The sequence below is a fragment of the Callorhinus ursinus genome, unplaced genomic scaffold (genome assembly GCF_003265705.2).
Source record: "Callorhinus ursinus isolate GAN/ISIS: 27379988/994484 unplaced genomic scaffold, GSC_fseal_2.0 scaffold4, whole genome shotgun sequence".
NCBI lineage: Eukaryota > Metazoa > Chordata > Mammalia > Carnivora > Otariidae > Callorhinus > Callorhinus ursinus.
In genome coordinates, this window is record NW_027397066.1 from 143,873,774 (window position 1) to 143,898,418 (window position 24,645).

Sequence of the window (24,645 nt, forward strand, 5' to 3'; positions counted from 1 at the left end):
AAACTATCCTAATTTTTTTTCTTTCTGCTGTTCAGTTTGAGTGATTTCTAAAATCCTGTCTTACAGTTCACTGATCTGAGTATCATCTAATCTGCTATTTATTCTCTCTAGTGTGTTTTTCATTTTGTTAATGTATTCTTCCTCTCTGATTGCTACTTTCTTTTATTTTCTCTTTTTTGAAATTCTCATTGTGTTCATCCACTCTTCCCCTGAGTTCAGTCAGCATTTTTATGACTATTATGCTGTACTCTTTATCAGGTAAACTGCTTATCTTCATTTTCTTCAGTTCTTTTTCTGAGGTTTTGTCTTTTTCTTTTGTTGGGACATATTCCTCCATCTCCTATTTTGCCTAACTCTTGCATCTTTTCTATGTATTAGGTGGTTCAGGTACATTTCTTGGTCTGAAGGAAGGCTTTATGTAGGACATGTCCTATATAGCCCAGAAGCACAACACAATCCCCCCTACCCTTTGCCACCAAAGCCAGCTGCTCCAAAGAGCACCTGTGTGGGCTGCATGTATCCTCCTGTTGTCGTGGAACCTTGATTGCTGTGGATACACTGGTGGGAGGAGGTTGTCTCTGGCCCAGATAGCAATGAGGCCCAGCCAAGGTGCAGGGTGGTACATAGAGCTCTGAGTGGTGCATGTCCCCTGGCATTAGCGGTCTACAGGTAGAATTCCGTAATGGCTCCTGCCAGTGCCAGGATCAGCATGACAGAACAAGGCAGTAAACATGACTGCTGCCAGTGTCTCTGTCCCTGGGAAGAATCCAGCAGTTGCAGCAGTTGCTCTAAGATGAGTAAGTGTTCTCCTTCACATATGGTTTATGTGCTTTTTAATCTGGTGTTCTGTGCTGGTTTCCGGGTTGAATGAGTTTGGATTCAAGACCTTTAAGTGTGGGTATTCCCCCACTTGTCTCTCCTCTGTAGGATCTCAGGGCTGGGGTGCCTGATATAGAGCCCAAATCAATCATTCCTCAGGAAAAAGTTCTATACCTTTGAGATCCCTCCTGACCATGGAGTGCTGCACCAGGGGTGTGGGTTTTTTCTGTAGTGAGATCATATCTCTGCCTCTTCTACCCATCTCAGTGCTGTCCCTTGTTGTGGAGGCTTCATTCATCCACTTTCTAGGACCCCTTCAGGAGAATAATTATTCTATATGTAGTTGCGGATTTGTTGTGCCTGTGGAAGGAGGTAAGCTTAGGATCTTCCTATGCTGCCATGTTGAACCCTCTCCCAGTATCACTTCTTGAGGAGTGTATAAGCCTAGCCTGATTTTTGGTGCTTTGTAGGAGAGATAGCCTTCTATGTAGGCATGTATCCTTCTGAAGACACTCAACTACCCAAAAGACATGTCAATTCCACCCTGTGGCTCAGTCAACTGCTACAGTTCTCAGCTTAAGGAGCAATACCAAATAAAGGTTTTCCAAATATTTGTCAAGCAAAGTTGAACCCTAAGCACACTGTTGATTACTTATAAAAAAGCAGTACTGAAACAATACTTATGGAGAATTGCCCGAAGGTTAAACAGTATGAATACAAATAAAACTAGTTTGGTATTCTTCACAGATTAACTTAAGTGGAGTCATTCTCTGGTTTCATGTCATTAAACTACACTATATCATATTATGAGAAAGAGGCCCCTGAAATCCAAATATTGTAAAAATTACTGAAGATAATTTTTAGTCCATTATAGCACTGTTTTATAAAACAGGGTCCAAGATCTCAATAAAATCAGAAATATTCAAGTTCCAGATAATGTTTAAATTTTATATATTAATTTTGAAAACAAAAACAGTATTTCAATATTTAGAGGAAAAACATCTGTTTTACAGTAGTAATTCTCAACTGACAGATATTCTGAAAGACTAAGACTTGAGTTTTTCACTAAGGCCTATGGACTTATATTCTTGAAGTCTAAAAAAAAAATTTCCCCTTTAAAGAAATCCACATGTAATTAAAATTTGAGGAACACTGTATGATTGTGCCCTCTTTTTAAGAATCATGGGCAAAAATGAAAAAAAAAAAAAAGAATCATGGGCAAATTGGTCCTTTGTTTTAATACCAAAAACAGCTGTCTTGTGAGTGAGATGTTTTGTCTTGAGAACAGTGACCCATGTAATTAATTAGGTTTCCTGCTTTGCTAGAAAGATAAGCACCAAATTTATGACCTATTCTCACAAAATGTAGAGACCCTTTGAACATTAACTTTGTATTCTCACCTCATTCTTGGCTTAATAATCATTGGTTATGCTCATTTGCCCGATTAAGTGACTTTCCCAAGCATTTTTTAAACTTATTTTTACCTTGTACTATATATATTTTTAAGTGCAATGTTAAATTTTTTGACAAGATAGAATATAAATAAAACTTCTGAAAATTTATATTGCTAAAATTGAGCAACATTTTAAACATTTCAAATCCTCAAATCCCTTCAGCATACAAATCATATGTTTAAAGTAATTTTGACAGATATTCTAGAAAAGAATTCTTGTTCAAATTACTCAGAATCAGTTTACAGATTTACTTTAAAAATTAAGCTCATTACTTCATGGTGAGATACCTAAAAACTAAAAGACCACAAATTTATCTTGATTCCCACTTCATTCACTAAGCTTGGCTTCAAGAAACTACAACTTTATCCAAAAATACCTAAATGTGCCCAGAATAAAGACTCATACAAAGAAAGACCATCAAAATAACCCGGTATATAAGCTGTCAGTGAACTTCCAAAAGTTCTAAGATATTTTGTGTAATGGAGACGCTAAACTAGATAAATTTATATCTCTACTATAAAGAAACTATTATTTATTTGGATATATAAGTTCTGATATTTTCCCCCCAGAGTGATATTATGGTTCCTTAATATTTCTTTAAAGGAAAACATCTCCCTTCGGGATCAACAGATTTAGTGGATGTAGAAGAACATATCAGTAATCTGAAAGATAGGGAAATGGAAAGCATCCAAATGAACATCAAAAAGAGAAATTTTTTTAAAATGAGGATAGGTTTAGGCATCTCTTAGACAACATCAAACAAAGAAACATTCATATTACAGGGGTCCCAGAAGAAGAAGAGAGAGAAAGGGGGTAGAAAACTTGAAATAATAGCTAAAAACTTCCCTAACCTGGGAAAGGAAATAAACATTCAGGTCCAAGAAGCACAGGGTGTTCCAAGGAGTCCACACCAGGACACATAATAATTAAATGTCAGAGGTTAAGGATGAAGACAGACTTTTAATGGCAGCAAGGGAGAAACAATAAACCTACAAGGGAAAACCAATAAAGCTCTCAGCTGATTTCAGCAGAAATTTTGCAAGCCAGAAGAGAGTAACATAATATATTCAAAGTGCTGAAAGGAAAAAACCTACGACAAAGAATACTCTACCTGGCAAATTATCCTTCATATTTGAGGGAAACTTAGAGTTCCCTAGACAAAAAAAGATAAAGGAATTTATTACTACTAAACCAGCCTTATAAGAAATGTTAAAGGGAGTTCTTTAAGTTGAAAAGTAATAGCTATAATTAGACATAAGAAAATGATGAAAAGGACGTACAATATGACAGCATGTACATTAAAGGTGGAGGAGGGAGAAAAAAGAAGTTTTTTAAGAATGTGTTTGAACTTAAATTACCATCAAATTAATATAGACTGCTGTATACTTAGGATGTTATATATGATCTTCATGGTAACCACAAACCCAAAACCTGTAATAGACATACAAAAAATAAAGAGAAAAAAAAAAGCCAAACATAATACTACAGAAATTCATCTATCACAAAGAAAGCGAGCAAGAGAAGAAGGGAACAGACAACTAGAAAAATAACCAGAAAACAGAATGGCAATAAGTACATACATATCAATTAATTACCTCAAATGTAAATGGCTTAAATGGTCCAATCAAAAGACACAGGGTGGTGGGATGCATTAAAAAAAAAAAAAAAAAAACCCACAACCCATCTATATGCTGCCTACATAAGATTCACCTCAGTTCTAAAGACACATATAGCCTGAAAGTGAAGGGATGGAAAAGCATTTACCAAGCAAGTGGAAACAAAAAAAAAGGCATGGTAGCAATACTTTATATTAGACAAAACAGACTTTAAAACAAAGACTGCAGGGGCTCCTGGGTGGCTTAGTTGGTTAAGCGTCTGCCTTCGGCTCAGGTCATGATCTCAGGGTCCTGGGATTGAGCCCTGTGTCAGGCTCTCTGCTCAGCGAGGAGCCTGCTTCTCCCTCTCCTCCCCGCTTGTGCACTCTTTTGCTATCTCTGTCTCTCTCTCTCAAATAAATAAATAAATAAAACCTTTAAAAATAATAAAAAATAAAACAAAGACTGCAACAAGAGACAAGAAGAGCATTACATAATGATAAAGGGATCAATCTAACAAGAGGATATAACAATAGTAAACATCTATGCACCCAACACTGGAGCGCCTTAAATACATAAAGCAAATATTAATGAACATAGAGAAATTCACGGTAATATAATAATAGTAGGGGACGTAAACATTCCACTTACATCAATGGCTAGATCATCCAGGCAGGAAATCAAAAGGAGAGTATCTTTGAATGACACATTAAGCCAGATGGACGTAATAGATAAACAGAACACTCCATCCCAAAACAACAGAATATACATTCTTTTCAAGTACACATGGAACATTCTCCAGAAGAGATGTTTGGCCACAAAATAACCTTTAGTAAATTTAAGAAAACTGAAATCATACCAATGTGTTTTTTCTGACCACAACGGTGTGAAACTAGAAATAAATCACAAGATAAAAATTGGAAAAAAACAAACAAATGGAGACTAAACAACATGATACTAAACAACCAATGGGTTAATGAAACAAAGAAGAAACCAAAAAATACATGGAAACAAATGAAAATGAAAACACAATGGTCCAAAATCTCTGGGATGCAGCAAAAGCAGTTCTAAGAGGGAAATAAAGCGACAGAGGCCTATGTCAAGAAACAAGAAAAAGCTTAAATAAACAATCTAACCTTATACCTAAAGGAACCAGAAAAAGGACAAAGCACAAGATGAGTAAAAGGAAGGAAGATAATAAATTTAGAGCAGAAATAAATGAGACAAAGACTAAAAATACAATAGGAAAAAAATCAATGAAAGCAAAAGCTGGTTCTTTAAAAAGATAAACAAAATTGGGAGCCTGGGTGGCTCAGTCGTTAAGCGACTGCCTTCGGCTCAGGTCATGATCCCAGGGTCCTGGGATTGAGCCCCACATCGGGCTCCCTGCTCCACGGGAAGCCTGCTTCTCCCTCTCCCACTCCCCCTGCTTGTGCTCCCTGTCTCACTGTGTGTCTGTCAAATAAATAAAATAAAATAATTTAAAACAGAAGATAAACAAAATTGATAAATCCTTAGCCAGACTCATCAAGGAAAGAGAGAAAAATGAGAGAAGTAACAACTGACAACACAGAAATACAAAGGATTATAAGAGAATGTTATGAAAAATTATATGCTAACAAATTGGACAACTAGAAGAAATGGATATATTCCTAGAAACATACAATCTTCCAAAACTGAGTAAGGAAGAAATAGATAATCTGAACAGATTACTGGTAAATGAATTGATAATCAAAAAATAAAAGTCCAGAACCAGATGGAGTCACAGGTTGATTTCTACCAAACATTTAAAGAATTAATACCTATTCTCCTCAAACTATTCCAAAATAAGAAGAAGGAAAGGTTCCAAATACATCCTGCGAGGCTAGCCTTACCCTCACACCAAAACGGGACAAAGATACCACAAAAAGAAAAAAACTACAGGCCAATATCCCTGATGAACATGCAAAAATTCTCAGCCAGCTGCATTTAATACATTCAAAGGATCATTCACCATGATCAAGTGGGATTTATTCCAAGGACGCAAGGACAGTTCAATATTCACAAATCAATCAATGTGACATACTACATTAACAAAATAAAGGATAAAAATCACATGATCATCAATAGATGCAGAGAAACCATTTTATAAAATTCAGCATCCCTTCATGATAAAAACTCTTCACCAAATAGGTTTAGAGGGAACATACCTCAACATAATAAAGACCATATATGAAAGTCCCAGAGCTAACATACTCAATGGTGAAAAAATGAGAACTTTTCCTTTAATATTAGGAACAAGACAAGTTATGTCCACTCTTGCCACTATTATTCAACATAACACGAAGTTCTAGCCACAACACTCAGATGATAAAAAGAAATAAGAGGCATCCATATTGGTAATGAAGTTAAACTGTCAGTATTTGCAGATGACATGATAGTATACAAAGAAAATCCTGAAGGCCCCACCAAAAACTACTAGACAAAATAAATAATTCAGTAAAGTCTCGGGATACAAAATTAATACCCAGAAATCAGTAGCATTTCTATACACTAATAATGATGTAGAAGAAAGAGAATTTAGGAAAACAACCCCATTTACAATTGCACCAAAAAGAATAAAATGCCTACAAATAAACCAAAGAGGTGAAAGACCTGTACTCTGAAAACTATAAAACACTGATGAAAGAAACTGAAGATGACACAAACAAATGGAAAGATACTCCATGTTCATGGATTAGAATTAATATTGCCAAAATGTATTACCCAAAGCAATCTACAGATTCAGGGCAATCCTTATCAAAATACCAACAGTATTTTTCATAAAACTGGAATACTCAAATTTGTATGCAAAAACAAAAGAACCCAAATAGCCAAAGCAATCTTAAGAAAAACAAAGCTGAAGGTATCATAATTCCAGATTTCAAGATATACTACAAAACTGTAGTATTCAAAACCATATGGTACTAGTACAAAAACAGATATATAAATCAATGGAAGAAAATAGAGATAAACCTTTAATTATATTTAATCATATTAATGTTATGTCAATGGAGACAAGAATATACAATGGGGAAAAGACAGTCTCTTCAATAAATGCTAGTGGGAAAATTGGACAGTTACATGTAAAAGAATGAAACTGGACCGTGTCCTAACACTATACACAAAAATAAATTAAAGACCCTAATGAGAGACTGGAAACCATAAAAATCCTCAAAGAAAACACAATAATTTCTCTGACATCAGCCATAGTAACATTTTTCTAGATATGTCCCTTCAGACAAGGGAAACAGAAGCAAAAACAAACCGTTGGGACTCCATCAAAATAAAGAGCTTTTGCACAGTAAAGGACACCATCAACAAAACAAAAAGGCAACCTATTGAATGGGAGAGGATATTTGCAAATGATATATCTGGTAAGGGTTTAATACCCAAAATATATAAACAAGTTATACAACCCCACACCAAAAAAAAAAACCAATCTGATTAAAAAATGGGCAGAGAACATAAATAGACATTTTTCCAAAGAAGACATATAGATAGCTAACAGACACATGAAAAGATGCTCAATATCATTAATCATCAGAGAAATGCAAATCCACAATGGGATATTACCTCACATATGTCAGAATGGCTAATATCAAAAAGATAAGAAATAACAAGTGTTGGTGAGGATATGGAGAAAAAGGAACGCTCGCACACTGTTGGTACAAAGTAAACTGGTATAGCCATTGTGGAAAACAGTAATGGAAGCTCCTCAAAAAGTTACAAATAGAAATACCATTTATTCCAACAATTCCACTACTGGGTATTTACCCAAAGAAAATGAAAACACGAATTCGAAAAGATATATGCACTCCTATGTTTACTGCAGCATTATTAACAGTAGCCAAGATATGGAAGCAACCTAAGTGTTCATCAACATATGAATGGATATGATGTTGTATACATGCACTGGAATATCATACAGACATAAAAAAAGGATGAGTGTGTCCTTTGTGACAACATAAATGGATCCAGAGGTATTTTGCTAAGTAAAATAAGTCAGACTGAGAAAGAGGAATACCATATGATTTCACTCATATGCAGAATCTAAGATAAAATAAAATAAAAAGAATAAGGAAACAAAAAGCAGAATCAGACTTACAAATACAGAGAAAATACTGATGGTTGCCAGAGAGGGGGTTGAGAGGACTGGCAAAATGGGTGAAGAGGAGTGGGGGATACAGGCTTCCAGTTATGGAATGAACAAATCATGGGAAGAAAAGGCATAGTATAAGAAATATAATTAATGATATTGTAATAGTATTATTTGGTGACAGGTGGTAGCTATACTTGCGGTGAGCACAGCATAAAGTAAAACTTGTCAAGTCGCTATGTTGTACAACTGAAACTAATAGAATATCGTGTGTCAACTTTAGTCAAATAAAAAAACTAAAAAGAAAAGAAAGGTGCTCCTTTAAGTTTCTTTTTTGTTTTTTTTTTTAAAGATTTTATTTATTTATTTGTCAGAGAGAGAGAGAGAGCACAAGCTGGGGGAGTGGCAGGCAGAGGCAGAGGGAGAAGCAGGCTCCCTGGTGAGCAGGGAGCCTGATGTGGGGCTCGATCCCAGGAGCCTGGGATCATGACCTGAGCTGAAGGCAGACGCTTAACCAACTGAGCCACCCAGGCGCCCCTAAGTTTCTTTTGATAGGTTTCATTGCACTACCATACATATGAAACATTATTCTGTTTTTGCCTATTTGTGATCATCTTAATTATTAAGCGGGCTAAAGAAAACCATAATTAAGAACATATGCAGCATTAATTACTGGCATATATTCAATCCATTACTTGTTGCTAATGACCCTAACATTTTCTTGACAGTTATTTTGTTAAGGTAAGAATAGTAATGAAGATGCAGTGGAGTACTCACTGTACCTGAAGATTTTCTAGTTTTGACTTAACAATAACTATTAGAGTTTTTAGGAGATTTTTACTTACATTTAACCAATTCAAAAACATTGTTTTTTTTTTTTTTTTGGCTGAGCTTTATGGTCAATATAAATAAGTCTATAACTTAACTAAGTGAAGTTGCTCCCAAAATAAAAGACATTCTTGAATTTGATTTTAGGAAACTTGATTTTTCATGATTCAAAATATCAAATATTTTTATTAAAAGCCTGGCTCTGAAATATGTGAACTGAATATTAACGCTCCACTCATATGAACACTAAATCCAGGTATTCACCATCTTGTGCCCAAAGGCATCTACAGCTTCAAAACAGATCTTATTTGCAATTTTAGGATTCTCCAAGTTATCGAGAATACTACTACGAGGCTGAACTTTATAAAACATCTCCTTCACTCCGTCAGTTCTTTCAGTTCACAAACCTTCAGTGATTTCCTCTATGTATTTTAAACACTTCACAGTATCTAATCACAAAGACTAATTTTCTTTTTTTATTTAAATTCCAGTTAGTTAACAGTGTAGTATTAGTTTCAGGTGCACAATACAGTGATTCAACACTTCCATACAATGAGACTATTTCCTATAAGAAGCTTCCAATATTAACTCTAATACACATTAATTTTCACTGTTTTCTGACACGTTATTATGGCTCTACATTTCTTTCCATTTTTTATAATCCAAGCTTCCCTTCTCCAATTCCTACTGCACTGAAAAGTATTTTAGAATATGCATTTTATATACAGTTTTACACTTTCATATACTTATGTCTCATCTTCCAAATTCAACATGTAAGCAAAGACTGTTTTTTAATGTCCATAGTAATAAAGTATGAGGCTATAAGAAGCACGTGATAAGTACTTTGAAAACAATTCATGGTGCATTAAAATGGTAACCAAACTTCTATAGCAGTGGAAACTGAAACTTAAAATAAATCACTTAATGTCACATTACTAGCTTGTCAGAGTCAGGATTATACCACTGGTCTGGTACCATGTTTAGTGCTCTTGACTAAATTTAAGGGGAAACACCATTTTTAACTTTAATAATTTTCAGTAAAGTTCTAATATATTTTAAGTGATTCTATAGGTAAATATTTTCCAAATAGAAAAATAGTTTACATTCAAATCACTATAAATGAATTCCATCTACTGTGAATGGAAGAGACTACATTTGGTATTACTTAGGAGAAATTGTACATATTGCTGAAGCATGTATGTCTAAAAGTTTACTTCTACATCCTTGACAAGAAAGTATTCTAATTTCTAGAGCTGTCCAATACGAGTCTTACAAAAAAATCTCAAATGTTACTTATAAATTAAGTAAAAATATGAACTTAAAGGACTTAAGTCAAAAAAAATGATAGAATCAGTACAAGTATATGACATGGTTAATTTTATAATTGCTATTAGTACTAGGGTATGATTCCAATATAGATCTCACCAAAACGCATGGATAAAAAGCTCAGCAATTTACATCTGTCATCCTGTTTTGTGCACATTTACTTAAAATATAAAGACTGAGGAAATCTTACCTTCTTGATAGGCTCCATCTGCCATGACTAAATGAAGAATCTTGGCATAAAGATGTTCATGTTCATTTCCTAAAATATTCTGAACTATTGTTGAACAAATCTCGATATTTTCATCTTCATCTTCATGAACAGCCTATACCAAATTTCCAAATATAAATTAATATATGAATATTAACTTTCTCTAGAAACTTTATTATTTATAATAAATCTACTGCCCTATAAAAATCACTGACATTTCACTAGTAATTCAAAAAGAGCATATTTTGGGCACCTGGGTGGCTCAGTCGGTTAAGCGTCTGCCTTCAGCTCAGTTTGTGACCCCACTGGGATTGAGTCCCGCATCAGGGTCCCTGCTCAGCGGGCAGCCTGCTTCTCCCTCTACCTCTGCCTCTGCTGCTCCCCTTGCTCATGCTCTCTCTCTCAAATAAATATAAAAAAAAAAACAACAAAGAAAAACAAAAACAAAAAGAGCATATTTCAAAATTAAATTTTTTTTTTTTAAAGTAGGTTCCACGTCCAAGGTGGGGTTCGACCTCATGACCCTGAGATCAAGAACTGGATGCTCCACCTACTTAGCCAGGCAGGTACCCCAAACTTAAATGTTTTAATTGACATTTTACTTACTTTTATTTTCTCATAAACCTCAAAGAATTTTTCAAAGCCTATTTCCTGCTCCAGGTGAAGTCTCAGTTCCTCTAAATGGTTAAAGACACTATCATATTCACATTCACTGGTAATCTCACCATCACTGTTATCTAAAAAACAGAAATAAAAAGATATTTTATGACAAAAAAATAAAATCTTTAAAAAATAAAAAAAAAGAATGAATAAAATAATTCTTACCCTAACAGACTAAAATTCTTTTTGATGAGTGATGTCACTGAAAGACCACTTGTACTTTCAATATAAGGTTTTGATCATTACAATTTTTGCCTTTTATGTAGGAAATCAATGTATATAAATGTCTTAACAAGACTGTTACTTTGGGAATCTTTCCTTTTATAGACAGTAAACCAGATTAGAAGAAAAACATTCTAATGGAGTAAAAAATGAAAAAAGCATACCCATATGTTCTGCACTCAGGCAAACCAACCCTGTTTTTATTTTTTAAAAGATTTTATTTATTTATTTGACAGAGAGAGACACAACGAGAGAGGGAACACAAGCAGGGGGAATGGGAGAGGGAGAAGCAGGCTTCCTGCTGAGCAGGGAGCCCGATGTGGGGCTAGAGCCCAGGACCCTGGGATCATGACCTGAGCCAAAGGCAGACGCTTAACGACTGAGCCACCCAGGTGCCAACCCTGTTTTTAAAAAGTTGACATTAAACATAGGCCAAAACATGAAAAAGCATGCAGGAGGCAGATGACTTATCCTACATATCATAAAAATTTAGTAAAGCATTTAGAAAGTATTATAAATGCTATATATGTTCTATGTCATGTATATGTCCAAGACACTGGGATACATTCTAGTAAAAGACAAAGTTACTGAAGAATTGTTCCTTTTCACATTAGCTCTTCTTCCCAAATAAACATTATATAGTTCTCGAAATACACATATTTTCTATGCATCTTAGGGGTAATGCTATGAACAAAGAACAGTTTAAAAAGGTTTAGCATTAAACCTGCTGGTTAACCACTGTATGTGGAAGCCCTCTGTATAATATAAAGTGCTAAGAAAACTAGGCTGTTGGGGTGCCTGGGTGGCTCAGTCGTTAAGCGTCTGCCTTCAGCTTAGGTCATGGTCCCAGGGTCCTGGGATGGAGCCCTGCACCGGGCTCCCTGCTTGGCAGGAAGCCTGTTCTCCCTCTCCCACTCCCCCTGCTTGTGTTCCCTCTCTCGCTGTGTCTCTGTCAAAAAATAAATAAAATCTTTATTTAAAAAGAAAAAAAGAAAACTAGGCTGTTATCTTTAGTACTAGAAAAATAAGTCAAGAAAGATAAGAAAGCAATAAAAATGCTTCAAAAGCATTTCCAAAATTTAATGGGAAAGAAATGGAACAAATGTATATGGGCATTTGTGTGAAAAGAAAAAGAATAAATAAAAGTCAGAGACACAGAAGCATACTTCAGTTTTATTTAAATTTGGAAACTGTTCATATCAGGTAGCAGAAAAATATACTCTACTTGAAATATTTGTATACATTGAAAAAAAAAAAAAAAAGTCCCACGATCATGACAACGTACCTGAATGCCATTCTTCATTTAGGGCACTTTCACTGCTGGGATTGTCATCCTCATCTGCCAGATCTGTCCCATTTGCAGTCTGTTCTATGTCACTGTTCTTTAAGACTGATTCTTCCTCCTCACTGCATTCTTCTCCAGGTTGTTCCCTAAGTAACTGTTCCATAGAGGCCTGAAGCTCTTGTAAATCTGTGTCAGTTTCTCCAAAAACACTGAAATTTTAAAAAATTAAACTAAACATTACCAAAATGTCACCTTATTTTGAAATTTTACTTCAATTCAATATACATGCACTCCTTTCTGCTTAGAAGTACTAATAGTGGATAAAAAGAAATCTGAAAAAACCTACATAGTAGTTTTTAACAAAGTAAATGAAGATTAATACAATTATAAATATAGCATATGACACATATTCTGGAATACATAAGCCAGAAGATGACTTGTTTAAAATGATCCTGACTTGGGGCACCTGGGTGGCTCAGTTGTTAAGCGTCTGCCTTCGGCTCAGGTCATGATCCCAGGGTCCTGGGATCGAGCCCCACATTGGGCTCCCTGCTCCGCGGGAAGCCTGCTTCTCCCTCTCCCACTCCCCCTGCTTGTGTTCTCTCTCTCGCTGTATCTCTCTCTGTCAAACAAATAAATATAAAAAAATATAAAAAATAAATAAAATGATCCTGACTTGCTAAAAGAGAATCACATAACTATCATATTATTCACTTCTTAAACTTTGAAAAAATGTTTCAGTATTTTAAGAGGCCAGACTAAAAAGACTTTTCACTTGCTTTCTAAAAAAAATATTTAATATTCAAATATTTTTCTTCTAGGTAATTTTGAACATTTAGCAAAATCTTTGTGTAGATGTATAATAGTATACTATATGACAGGCTTCCCATATAAACACTCATTGGACATTTGAACTTTTAGAAACGGAAATACTTAGGGAATTATACATTCAGGTTAATAGGATGATCTAATGAATAAAATAGTCACCAGATATCTTACCTTTAGATGCTTATTCTTGAAAACATTTCTAAAATACATAACAAATGGACTTTACTGAACAATTAGAATATACTAACCATAATAATCTTCACTGGATTATCTTGTTTCCAAGGCATTGCTCAGGATACTAATTTTGTTTTCAAGGGATTATAGATGCTAGAATTAATTTATGCAAATAATACCCTCGATTTATATAGTACCTTAGTTTATTAAGCAGTTTTATCCTACTACTAAAATTTTATCTACACATAACTCATAACTCATTTTAGAGACATGGGCATTGAAACAAAGTGCTTAAATGATTTGCTCAAGGCTACACAATCAATAAATAGCTAATAAAGATTGAAATCTAAGTCTTCTCACCACTTCTACAATACCTCAAAAACATACTCATCAACTTTCTCTTATGATTTGCCTCTTTCTCCTAAAGTGGCGTGCATAGGGAAAAGTCTGTAGATTAAGAGTTAATTGAGATTTTAGATAAGGGAAGTCTTCTGAAAGAGATTATGTACCCATGTTGAGGATTTCATCCACCAGAAAAGTGATGCTGCACAGGACACAAAAGCTGATTAAAGCCTTCAAGTTTAGATTCCAATCAAATAAGTATTTACTAAAAAGCTAAAATAGAAATGGTATTATGCAAGATCTTAAATAAAATTTCCATTAATGGAAAAGAAAATACTCTTTTAAAGTAGAAATATCTTTATTTTCTGTTTATGTGTACAAACGTCTACACTTTGACTTTGTAGCAGGTATAGAAAAGCAAAGCATCTAATTAGAATGAAAAAGAGAGTATGTCTAATTTTTTGGATCATCCTATTAGTAGCATTCAACTTCATATTTAATTACAAGACTAACATAATATGCACACCTGCTATGTACCATTACAACAATGATCAAATAATGACCTGTTGATAAAATCTTCCTATGGCCAACCCAGAGGAATCAGTGCCCACTATAGGTGGTATTAAAGTAAATGGGGCTGCCAAGTCTGCCATTATAAGAAAAGTATAAGATTAACATTTTTTTGAAAGATATATTTTAAAATCTGGCCCTGAATTCACATTTTAGTAGATTTTCTTATTATATGACCTTGAGTGAAGTTTGGACCAAAAAAAGAGAAAAAATTCCCAAGGAAAACATCAAGTAAAATTTCCTGGTATGGACTAACTTACTTTAAAAAATAACTTGGTTTTCAAAATTTTAAGTTAATATTAAAAACTTCTAATTTAAATTTTAAAATAAAATTGTCATCAACTAGTAATTAAAAGAACACAAGCCACAAACAACTTACTGTGTAGTCATATAAAAACTGACGACTTTATATAAACTTTGAGGAAAAATTGTTACCTAGCACTCTGTCAACCATAAAGGTGCTGATACGTTGTCATGTTCTCCAAGAAGCTCAATAAAAACACATAGTTAAAGTGCTTATGACTACAGCCAAGCAGAAGAAAACAAGGATAAAAGGGTAACTTCCTGCATAATCTGAGGACACTAGCAAAAATATAAAGAACTCTATAAAAGATGAAAAAAGGGGGGGGCAAAACTTTTAATAGACACAGTTTGGTTAAAAATGTAAGAAACAAGAGTCAAGCCTTAAGAAAAACAAACAAAAAAACCAGAAAATAATATCTGCCAGATACAGTGGCTCTGGCTCAACTAGTATAGGGGGGCAAAATCATGAGATTGATATTTAATTGGATATCGATCATATCCAAACACAGTTTTTTTTCTATTAAAAGACATAAAATGTAGAAACTTAAGTTCAAAAATATCAGAAAATAAATCATAAAAATCCCAGTATTTTATACCATATTTTCCTGATAATTTGAATACACTATACCTTCTCAAACACTTTATTTCCCCCCCATATTGGGTAACATTTGTCTGGTGGGGGAGAGCTTACTTGTACTGTCTAAGGGGCTATCACTTCCTACACTTCTCAGAAGGGTTGGTTAAATTTGCCTCTTGGATTCTAGATTCCCTATGAATCATGAAGAAAGGAATTCTGTGAAAGCAATTAAGTTACATGCAGAACACACATAAGCAAACAAAACAACTAGTCTACCTGCTAACTTCCCACAGTCATGGTTTTGAAATCATACATGGCAGGAGAGAGTTGTAGAGGCTTTCTGCTCTTTTCCCTGGGGAACTGTAGAATAGTTCGTATTTCACAATTTTCCATTGCAATCCCTATATCATGTGGTGTTAAACTTTTAAACGATCATTATGCTGCTAATACTCCTTCATTTAAGCAATATTTATTAAGCTTGTACCATGGACAAGTCAATGTGCTAGATGCTCAGTGGTGAATATGACAGAAAGCACACACAGAAACCATTTTCTCATATTCTTCAAGTGAGAGTCAGTCATTATATTACCTAGAGGCAAATATACATATCAAAACTTGCATGACTGTACTTTAAGTATGTTGTAAAAAGGCAAAGGAGTGGTGAAAAATCAGTTACAGATAATTTTTTAAAACTATCTAGGTGGTGGCGCCTGAGTGGCTCAGTCGTTTAGCATCTGCCTTTGGCTCAGGTCATGATCCCAGGGTCCTGGGATGGAGCCCCGCATCAGGCTCCCTAATCCACGGGAGGCCTGCTTCTCCCTCTCCCACTCCCCCTGCTTGTGTTCCCTCTCTCGCTGTGTATCTGTCAAATAAATAAATAAAATCTTTTAAAAAAAACCTGTCTAGGTGAGTTACATCTCTAGAGTTCACATAAACTCAGAAATTCTGTTAGTGCTAGTATTTATTAATGACATCATACTCACATGTCTTCAGAATCAGATGGTCCTTCTTTAATATGCTCATCTTCATTTTCATCTATTTCAAGATTGTCTTGACATACATCTCCTACAGTGGGAACATCCATCAGTGTTCTGAACAATTTTGAGAGATCTGGAAGTGAACATGTCCTCAACATCTAAAAAAGTCAACAGATTTCTTAGTAGGAGTAAGATCATTAGAAAACAAAAATGAATTTAAAAAATTAGAAAGTTAGTGCTAATACTAATTTTTTATTTTATATCATATATTTAGAGTTAGAAGCTCCAGAGGTGACTCGTCTAAGATTAGAACCTAATTTCTTGAATTTCATCTCTGTATTTTTTCAGTGAGTAAACTAAACTGGTAGGGATTCACTTAAGTCACCATTAAAAGGCAGGGAGAGGTGTTTAGTTGGGGTATGCCCAGGGAATGGAATTAGAAATCTGTCAGAAATCAGGCAGTGCCAGAAACTGCCAATTTGCTCCTTCTCACTCAAGACCCACACTATCCCTCTTTTATTGTCTCTCTTTCTCTCACAATTTTCTATGGCCAATCTTCCCCAGATATTTTCCCCAAATCCTGAACTGAGTTAGTCTGAAGCTTGGCAAAGCACTATTACACATAATTAGTGGCCCTTTGTATCATAGGGCCTGCTGGGTAGCCAACAATGGTTAAATAAGGAACTTCATATTAGTGCAAAAATAAAAAAGTCTAATATCACTTCCATGAACAAGGGACTGTAATTGGAGCCTTTCCCACAAGAAGGCAAGCCTAGAAAGACAGGTACTTGATGTTCATACTAAGAATCATTTATAGCAGCAGGTGAGAAGAAACTGACTTGAGAAAAAAACAATGTACAGTTGAGGTGTGTAAAATTTGTATTTGTTTGGATAAGACCAGGAATAACAGAAATAGCCCTGTCCACCAACCTATCAGCAATTAGAATGTGATGGATAGACAAGACAATGAAACAAATGTCTATATACATAAGCCTCAGAATTCGGTTAATAACCATAAAGGAAACTGTAAGATTTGGGTAACATAATTCCTAAGGCCCTGGTAAGAATCCTACACCAGATTGGGGACTATGAAGAAAACATAATGTTTAGCATATTAATGAAAATTTATATATTTTGCCAATTTAATTGGTACAATCTGTTTTTGAGAAAAAGAATAGATTTCCATTATTTGAACATAATTTACATATTACAGCACAAGTAAAAAATAGTTATGAACTATAAGATGGTGAAGATACACTGCTTGTTAAAACACTTATTGATGGTACTGAAGATATTTCTTTTGCTGAATCTCCCATTGTCGGCAGAATTTATGCTTGTTTATTTGAACCATGTATATTATAAACCAGCAGTGTGCAAAGTATGCATATAGTAACATTTTCTTCAGATAGATGCTAAAATCAAAAATATATAGCATATATGCATTATATACCTAAATTCAAGGGGTCTATATATAAAGATGCAATATTTTTTAGACAGAAAAATTCTAACCCTGGTAAAAAAAAAAAAATCTCAATTTTAGTTTATTCCTTTCACTAATTAAAATAGCTTTCCTAACCTAACATAAAATAATACAGTAGAAAGAAATTTCGAGAGGTATGTAATTTGGCAATTTTCCTCTTGGAATGGGTCTATGCACCCATCAGTCCAACAGCTATCTGTCCTATATTAAAAATGCTTCATGTTCACAGTCTTCTTTGATAGATTTTTTAGATGTTTTTGTTGTTGGTTAAGTTCTACTTTTTCTCAAAATATGAAGAGAACCACATAGGTTGGTGGACAGGGGCTATGTCTGTTATTAAACAAAAACAATAAAAATTTACATGTGGATGTAAAATATAAGACAACAATGCCAAAAGAATAGACAAGAGGGTGGAAATGGAAGTACACTGTGAAAACGTTCTTATGTCATATGTGAATTGGTATAATATTTTGAAGGAAGACTGTAAAAAGCTAAAACTGCATCTTGAAAGCTGAGAATTACAAATAAGTTTTTGAAAACGTCTATATTGGCAAATAGCAGAGATAAAATAAAATGCTAAAAATAATCTGAAAGAAGGGAGAATAAAAGTAAAATAAGAACAGAAAAAGTGATGAGACAAATAGCGAACAAATAGCAAAATGGTAGGTTTAAACTCAGTCAGACCAATAATATTATCGAAAATTACATGAAAAGTAAATGGTCTAATCACTTTAAATAGAAGAGGCTGTCAGACTGGTTAAAAAACAAGACTTGACAACGTGACAGCTACAAAAAAATCTACATAAAAATCAGTGTGATTACAAATTATGAAGGTAAAATATATATATACACCTTACAAATACTAATCATCAGAAAGCTGGAATGGGTATATTAAAACCAGACAAAATAGATTTCAGAACAAGGTGATATGACCAAGAATAAGGAGAGTCATTTCATAATGATAAAGAAGGCAATTTATCAAGAAGATATAAAGATTATTAATTTACATTCAATTGACTGGAAATTTCAATACTCCTTTTTCAGTAGCTGATAAACAAGTAGAAAGAAAATCAGTAAGAACACAGAAGATGAACAACACTATCAAACAAATGGGATCCTTCATAACAATAAACCTATCAATTCATCCAGAAGGAACAGTAATACTAAATTTTTATTCACTCAATAACAAAGTTTCAAAATACATGGAACAAAAACTGACACAAATGAAAAGATAATTATATAATTTTTCCATTCTTTTCTCAACAAATGATATAACTAGATACAATAGACAAAAAAATTAGTAAAGATAAAGAAGACTTGAACAGCACTATCAACCAATTTGACTTAATTCTTGACATTTACAGAACATTTTACATGATGACAGAAGAATACATTCTTTTAAAGAGATCTGTTAGAGTAGTAGCCACCAGTAAAGGAGACTAAAGGGTGACTCATGAGTGCAGAGGAAAATATGATATAAAGAAAGCCAAGAGATAAAACTATTTTAAAAATAAAGTGTATATCAACTGTGTTGGAAGAAGAAAAGTCAAGAAAGGTTGAGAGAGAAAAAGGTACTGGGAATTTGCCAATGTACTAGTAATTGATTTGACAAAAGCAATTTTAATGGAGGAGTGTGCTAAAAGTCATGTTGGAATGTATTTGGAAGTGAATGGAAGTGGAGACTGTAAAGATACAACATACTCAAGATGTTTGGTTGTAAAAGGGAGCAGAGAAAGGGGTGGTAGCCAGAGAAGGGCATGTTCTCATGAGAAGTTTGCTAATTATGACGGGACTTATTAGAATATGCATGTTGAGGAAATGATCTATTATAGAGGAAAAAGCTGATGATACAAGCTAGTGTGACCAAAGTAAACAAGTGAATTCTTGAGAAGGTGAGAGAGGTTAGGATTCAAAGTACAAGGAGGATTTCCTTTAATAAAAAAAGAAGACAAGTGGCATAACAACATTTTTAAAAAGAATTTCAACAACAATCTTTGTAAGAGCTCAAATTATTCCATTTAGTAAACAGATTATTTAAATGATTATAAATAATTTTTACCTTTTCTTCATATTTCAAGGTCACCATTTTGGCCCAGTGATGAACTCGCATGATCTCAAAAGATTTTTTTTTTAAAGATTTTTATTTATTTGACAGAGAGAGAGCGCAAACAGGGGGAGCAGCAGAGGGAGAAGGAGAAGCAGACTCCTCGCTGAGCAGAGAGCCTGATGTGGGGCTCAATCCCAGGACCCTGGGATCATGCCCTGAGTGGAAGGCAGATGCTTAATGACTGAGGCACCCAGGTGCCCCTCATGACCTCAAAGATTTAAGGGATAGACAGGTATGGCCTTCTGTCCTTGTCTTAAATGGCTACAAATTGCTTTGATTTTCTAGGATTTTTTCTTGCCCCTCCCTCTCACAGTCAGTCCCCTACACAAAATCTGCTTTGTTGTGCTTACTTCCCAAGTAAGTACTTCCGTAGAATTACTAAGGCTGAACTAAGGCTATGAAAGAAAATCAAATAAAATTTATTATGCAAGGAATGTTAACTTTATACACAGAAATAAGTTATTCAAAAATTCTGGGCTAAAGACAGCTATACACCTTTACTACAAAAGAAAGTACATGAATTATAGGATAATCCTCATCTGTACCATAAATAGGCCTTATTCTCAAACTCTGAAGATCATAAATTTGTTTTCACAGTTTATTATCTTTGAAAGTTTGACTGCTATTAGACAAATGAGAGAATTTCACAATCTCTACATTTAAAATAAACTTAAGAAAACACTCCAAAAAATAAAAACATATCCCATTTGAAAATTAAATTGAAAATCAAAATGACATATTTAAAAAGGACAAAAGAATTCAGGTAATTCATTCCCATATAGACTTAAATACATGAAAAATGTCCAACCCCACTGGTAAACACAGAAACACAAATTTTTAAAAATATCATTACTCCGCTCCTTAATACACAATTTTTAAGTGAATGATAACAGTTGGTGCTTTTTAGAGTCCAGACTCTTACATACTATTGAGGCATTATAAGCTATTTCTTAAAGGGAAATCAGGCACTATACAATATAACTTTTGAACTCCACTTACAGAAATTTATTTTATGAAAATAATTGTGGCTACTGTCAAAGATACAGATGTAGGTGGTTACTGTAACAAAAATTGAAACCTAAAGGCCCAACAAAAATAGATTAGTTAAAAAAATTATATCTAGCATAGTAGCACAATGGAATTTGTGGTCATTATAGATGATATGAGAGATTATTTGATGATATGACAAAATGCTGTTTTTATAATAATTTGTAATATTAACATTTGTAATAATTTTATAGTACATATTAAACAGAAAAGCAGGTAACAAAAAATATGCATACTATTCTAATTTGGCAGAAAGTTTTATAGATGTAATAATTACATATGTAAAAGTAATATAACAAAATATGTGATTTCTTTATATCTTTAAATTTTCTATAAATATTATAATTTCTTAATAAGAAAAAATTGGTTACATATTTTCAAAAACAGCAAGTGAAAAAAGGGAAGAAGTTTGAAAATTTTTTGCCATAAAGTGCATATGAATATCTATTACCTTTTCTACATACAAATTAGGCAAACAGCACTTCTGTCCACTTAAAATATATTGCTTAAATTTAGTCTTATATGAAAAATGGAAGTTGGGTTGAGTAGTGAGAAAGGGAAACGGTGTAAGAGGGATTTTTACTTAAATAAAAGTCGACCCAGTAAAAAGAATCCTGAACAAGGAGCCAGTGAAACAGTCTTTGTCCTAGTTGTACTCAATGGCAATTTCTTTTCAGAATCCCAGAAGAGAAGATGGAGGTTTTATTACTGTTTTTGTTTATTTGTGTGTGTGTGTGTATAAGAGATTAAAACTCAATATTATGGTTTATTAAAGAAAAACAGTAAATAAGAAATGTTATTAAAACAGATATTTTCCATTGGAGGTGCATACTTGCCTTTGGGTTGTTTGCATCAAATAGACCAGTTGAAAGTCCAATCAGCAAGGAATTTTGGCTTTTATTTTTTGGTGGTGAATCAGAGCGAGATCGAAGCGGAAAGGATTCTTCTGGTGAACACAGAATTGACTGAATTTGAGAGACTACGTTCAAGTGTTTTGAAAGAACCACTCTATGGAAAAATGGCTCTGGTTGCACAGATTTATCAACATCACATTTAGGGTGCTGAGAATCACCTATTTCAGGTCCTGTGGTATAACGGAAAAATTCTGTGATGTCTATACAGTACTTAACCTCTATGTGATACTGAAAAAGCACAGTACTTAACATGAATCTAGCCAAAAACTCTCTATCAGAAAAACAAAATCAAAGTATAGATATGATTAATTACCTTATAAGTAAACTTTGATAGGATATAAGGTTTTATTTTCAGAAAGCAGATTAATTTGCTATATACCTCCATTAAATTCAAGTTCTAAAATATATAACATAATAAAAAAAGTGTCATTAGCACTAGAATGAATTTCTACTTTCACAGTATCAGAATGTTATGTCATTTCCAATTAAAATAGGAAAAAGAAAAAAAATTAGGAAATGTGAAAATATACTGTTTAGACACTCATATTTAGCTCCAGTTTATCTTTGTTCCTACAGGTTAGATAGGAAAAATTATATTTCTCATATTTTATAATTAATATTATTAAAAACAAGAAGACAATTTACTTAATGTCCTTAGTATACTGGCTTAGTTTTGGCAAGCAATTCTTTCTGTTTTGAACATTTCATAAAATAATTGACCAAAAAGATTTATTGGCCATGTTGCCAAACAATCCAGGCTTATTAATGAGAATCTAGTGCTCTATGCCTATTACATTTTTTAAACAATTGAGGGGACTGATAAAAAATGCTATTAATATGTTGTCCAAACAAAAGAGATTCAGGTTAACAACCTTCCAAAAGTAGTCTAATACAATGAAACTTACTAATATCAACTTCACTAAGGTGATCCACATTGTTTGAGATTTCATCTTCAGGAACTTCATTTTGCTGAACAGTGATCCTATCTTCCAACCTGCCCAGATGGATACATCGGTAGAAATACAATTTACTAGAAATAAAAGCACTCTTAAATTAAAAAAAAAAAAAAAAAAAAGGAGAACAAGTTCACCAGCATCCTGTGGTCCCTCTTCCAAATATTTTCCTCACTTATGTGTGTGGATATATTTCCTCTCATAAGCACATTGTATTTTTTACCCGGTTAAAACCTTCACCAATCATAGTCAGTCACAAAAACCGGCCTCACCACTTCTTATAATTGTGGTTCCCAAAATGTGGCCCCTAGACATTAGGAACACACAGAAACTTGCTCAAAATACAAATGCTCAGGGGGCGCCTGAGGAGCTCAGTCGTTAAATGTCTGCCTATGGCTCAGATCATAATCCCAGGGTCCTGGGATTGAGCCCCACAATGCCCCGCATCGGGCTCCCTGCTCAGGGGGAAGCCTGCTTCTCCCTCTCACACTCCCCCTGCTTGTATTGTCTCTCTGTCAAATAAATAAATAAAATCTTAAAAAAGAAATAAAAATGCTCAGGGCCTCCCTGGACCTATCAATCAGAAACTTTGGGGGATAAGGCCCAGCAATTTATTTTAATAAATACCAAAGTAATTCTAATATTTGCTAATGTTTGAGAACCACTACTTCAAGCAATCAAAATGCCCCTTAATAGCAGAGAATATAAAACAATTATAATATACTAATACTATAAAATATCATGCAGCTGTTACAATAATGAAATAGAAATCTATGTGAAGTACTGTGGAATGATAGTTTATAAATAAATATAAAATAAATATAAACATATATTTAATATATTATATAAATAAATTAATATATTTAAGTTAGCAAAGTAGAAACAAATATATATATTTAATATATTAAGTACATTTATTTATAAATATAAAATGAATAATATATTTTATAAATAAAATAAATTTATTATTATAAATATAAAATAAATTAATATAAATTTATAAATTTATAAATAAATTAATAATATATTTTATTAAGTAAGCAAAGTAATCTACAGATCAATTTGTATTAAGTGGTGTTAGGTTTCAAAAAATGGTGTGTAGCACACTATATAGAATGATATGCACAAAAAAGTTTTAACACTCAAGAGTGAATTAATTGAGGAAAAAAGGTAAAGAAGAACTGACAGTTTTTATTTCAATACATCTGGGAATTATATTCATGTATTATATATTTTTTTAACAAAAACTTAAAGACTGGAAGAATACAGTCCAAAGTTTTCAAACAAACACAGAAAAAGATGTTAAACATCACTAATCATCAGGGAAATGCAAATCAAAAGCAAGATATCTCAAATCTGTTAGAATGGCTATTAACAAAAAGACAAGAGGTAAGTGTTGGTGAGGATGTGGACAAAAAAGGAACCCTTGGGAGGCCTGGTTGGTTCAGTCAGTTGAGTGTCTGCCTTTGGCTCAGGTCATGATCCCAGGGTCCTGGGATGGAATTCCACATCCCCGGCAGCTCAACAGGGAGCCTGCTTCTCCCTCTGCCTGCCACTCCACCTGCTTGTGCTCTCTCTCTCTCTTTCTCCCTGACAAATAAATAAATGAGTCTGAAAAAAAAAAAAAAAGGAATCCTTGTGCACTGCTGGTGAGGATGTAAATAGTGCAGCCACTATAAAAAACAGTACAGTTTCCTCTAGATATTAAAAATAGAAATATCATACAATCCAGTAACTCCACTACTGGGTATTTATCCAAAGAAAACAGAAACATTAATTTGAAAAGATCTATGCACCCCTATGTTTATTACAGCATTATTAACAATATCCTAGATTTGAAAGCAACCCAAGTGTCCACT

General features: G+C 33.7%; 1 protein-coding gene across 11 annotated transcripts in view; it reads right to left on the reverse strand.

Annotated features, from left to right (window-relative positions):
• Positions 1–24,645, reverse strand: part of NEK1 (NIMA related kinase 1) — a 215,923-nt gene that overhangs the window by 10,713 nt on the left and 180,565 nt on the right. For 10 of the 11 annotated variants that reach the window (XM_073892483.1, XM_073892490.1, XM_073892491.1 and 7 more), the window contains 6 exons: positions 22,739–22,827; positions 21,756–22,003; positions 16,292–16,443; positions 12,515–12,723; positions 10,954–11,084; positions 10,330–10,462 (listed from right to left, as the gene is read on the reverse strand). In XM_073892483.1, the coding sequence (XP_073748584.1) occupies positions 10,330–10,462; positions 10,954–11,084; positions 12,515–12,723; positions 16,292–16,443; positions 21,756–22,003; positions 22,739–22,827 (962 nt within the window). The remainder of the gene's footprint in view (positions 1–10,329; positions 10,463–10,953; positions 11,085–12,514; positions 12,724–16,291; positions 16,444–21,755; positions 22,004–22,738; positions 22,828–24,645) is intronic. The other variant, XM_073892489.1, reaches the window with a different exon arrangement.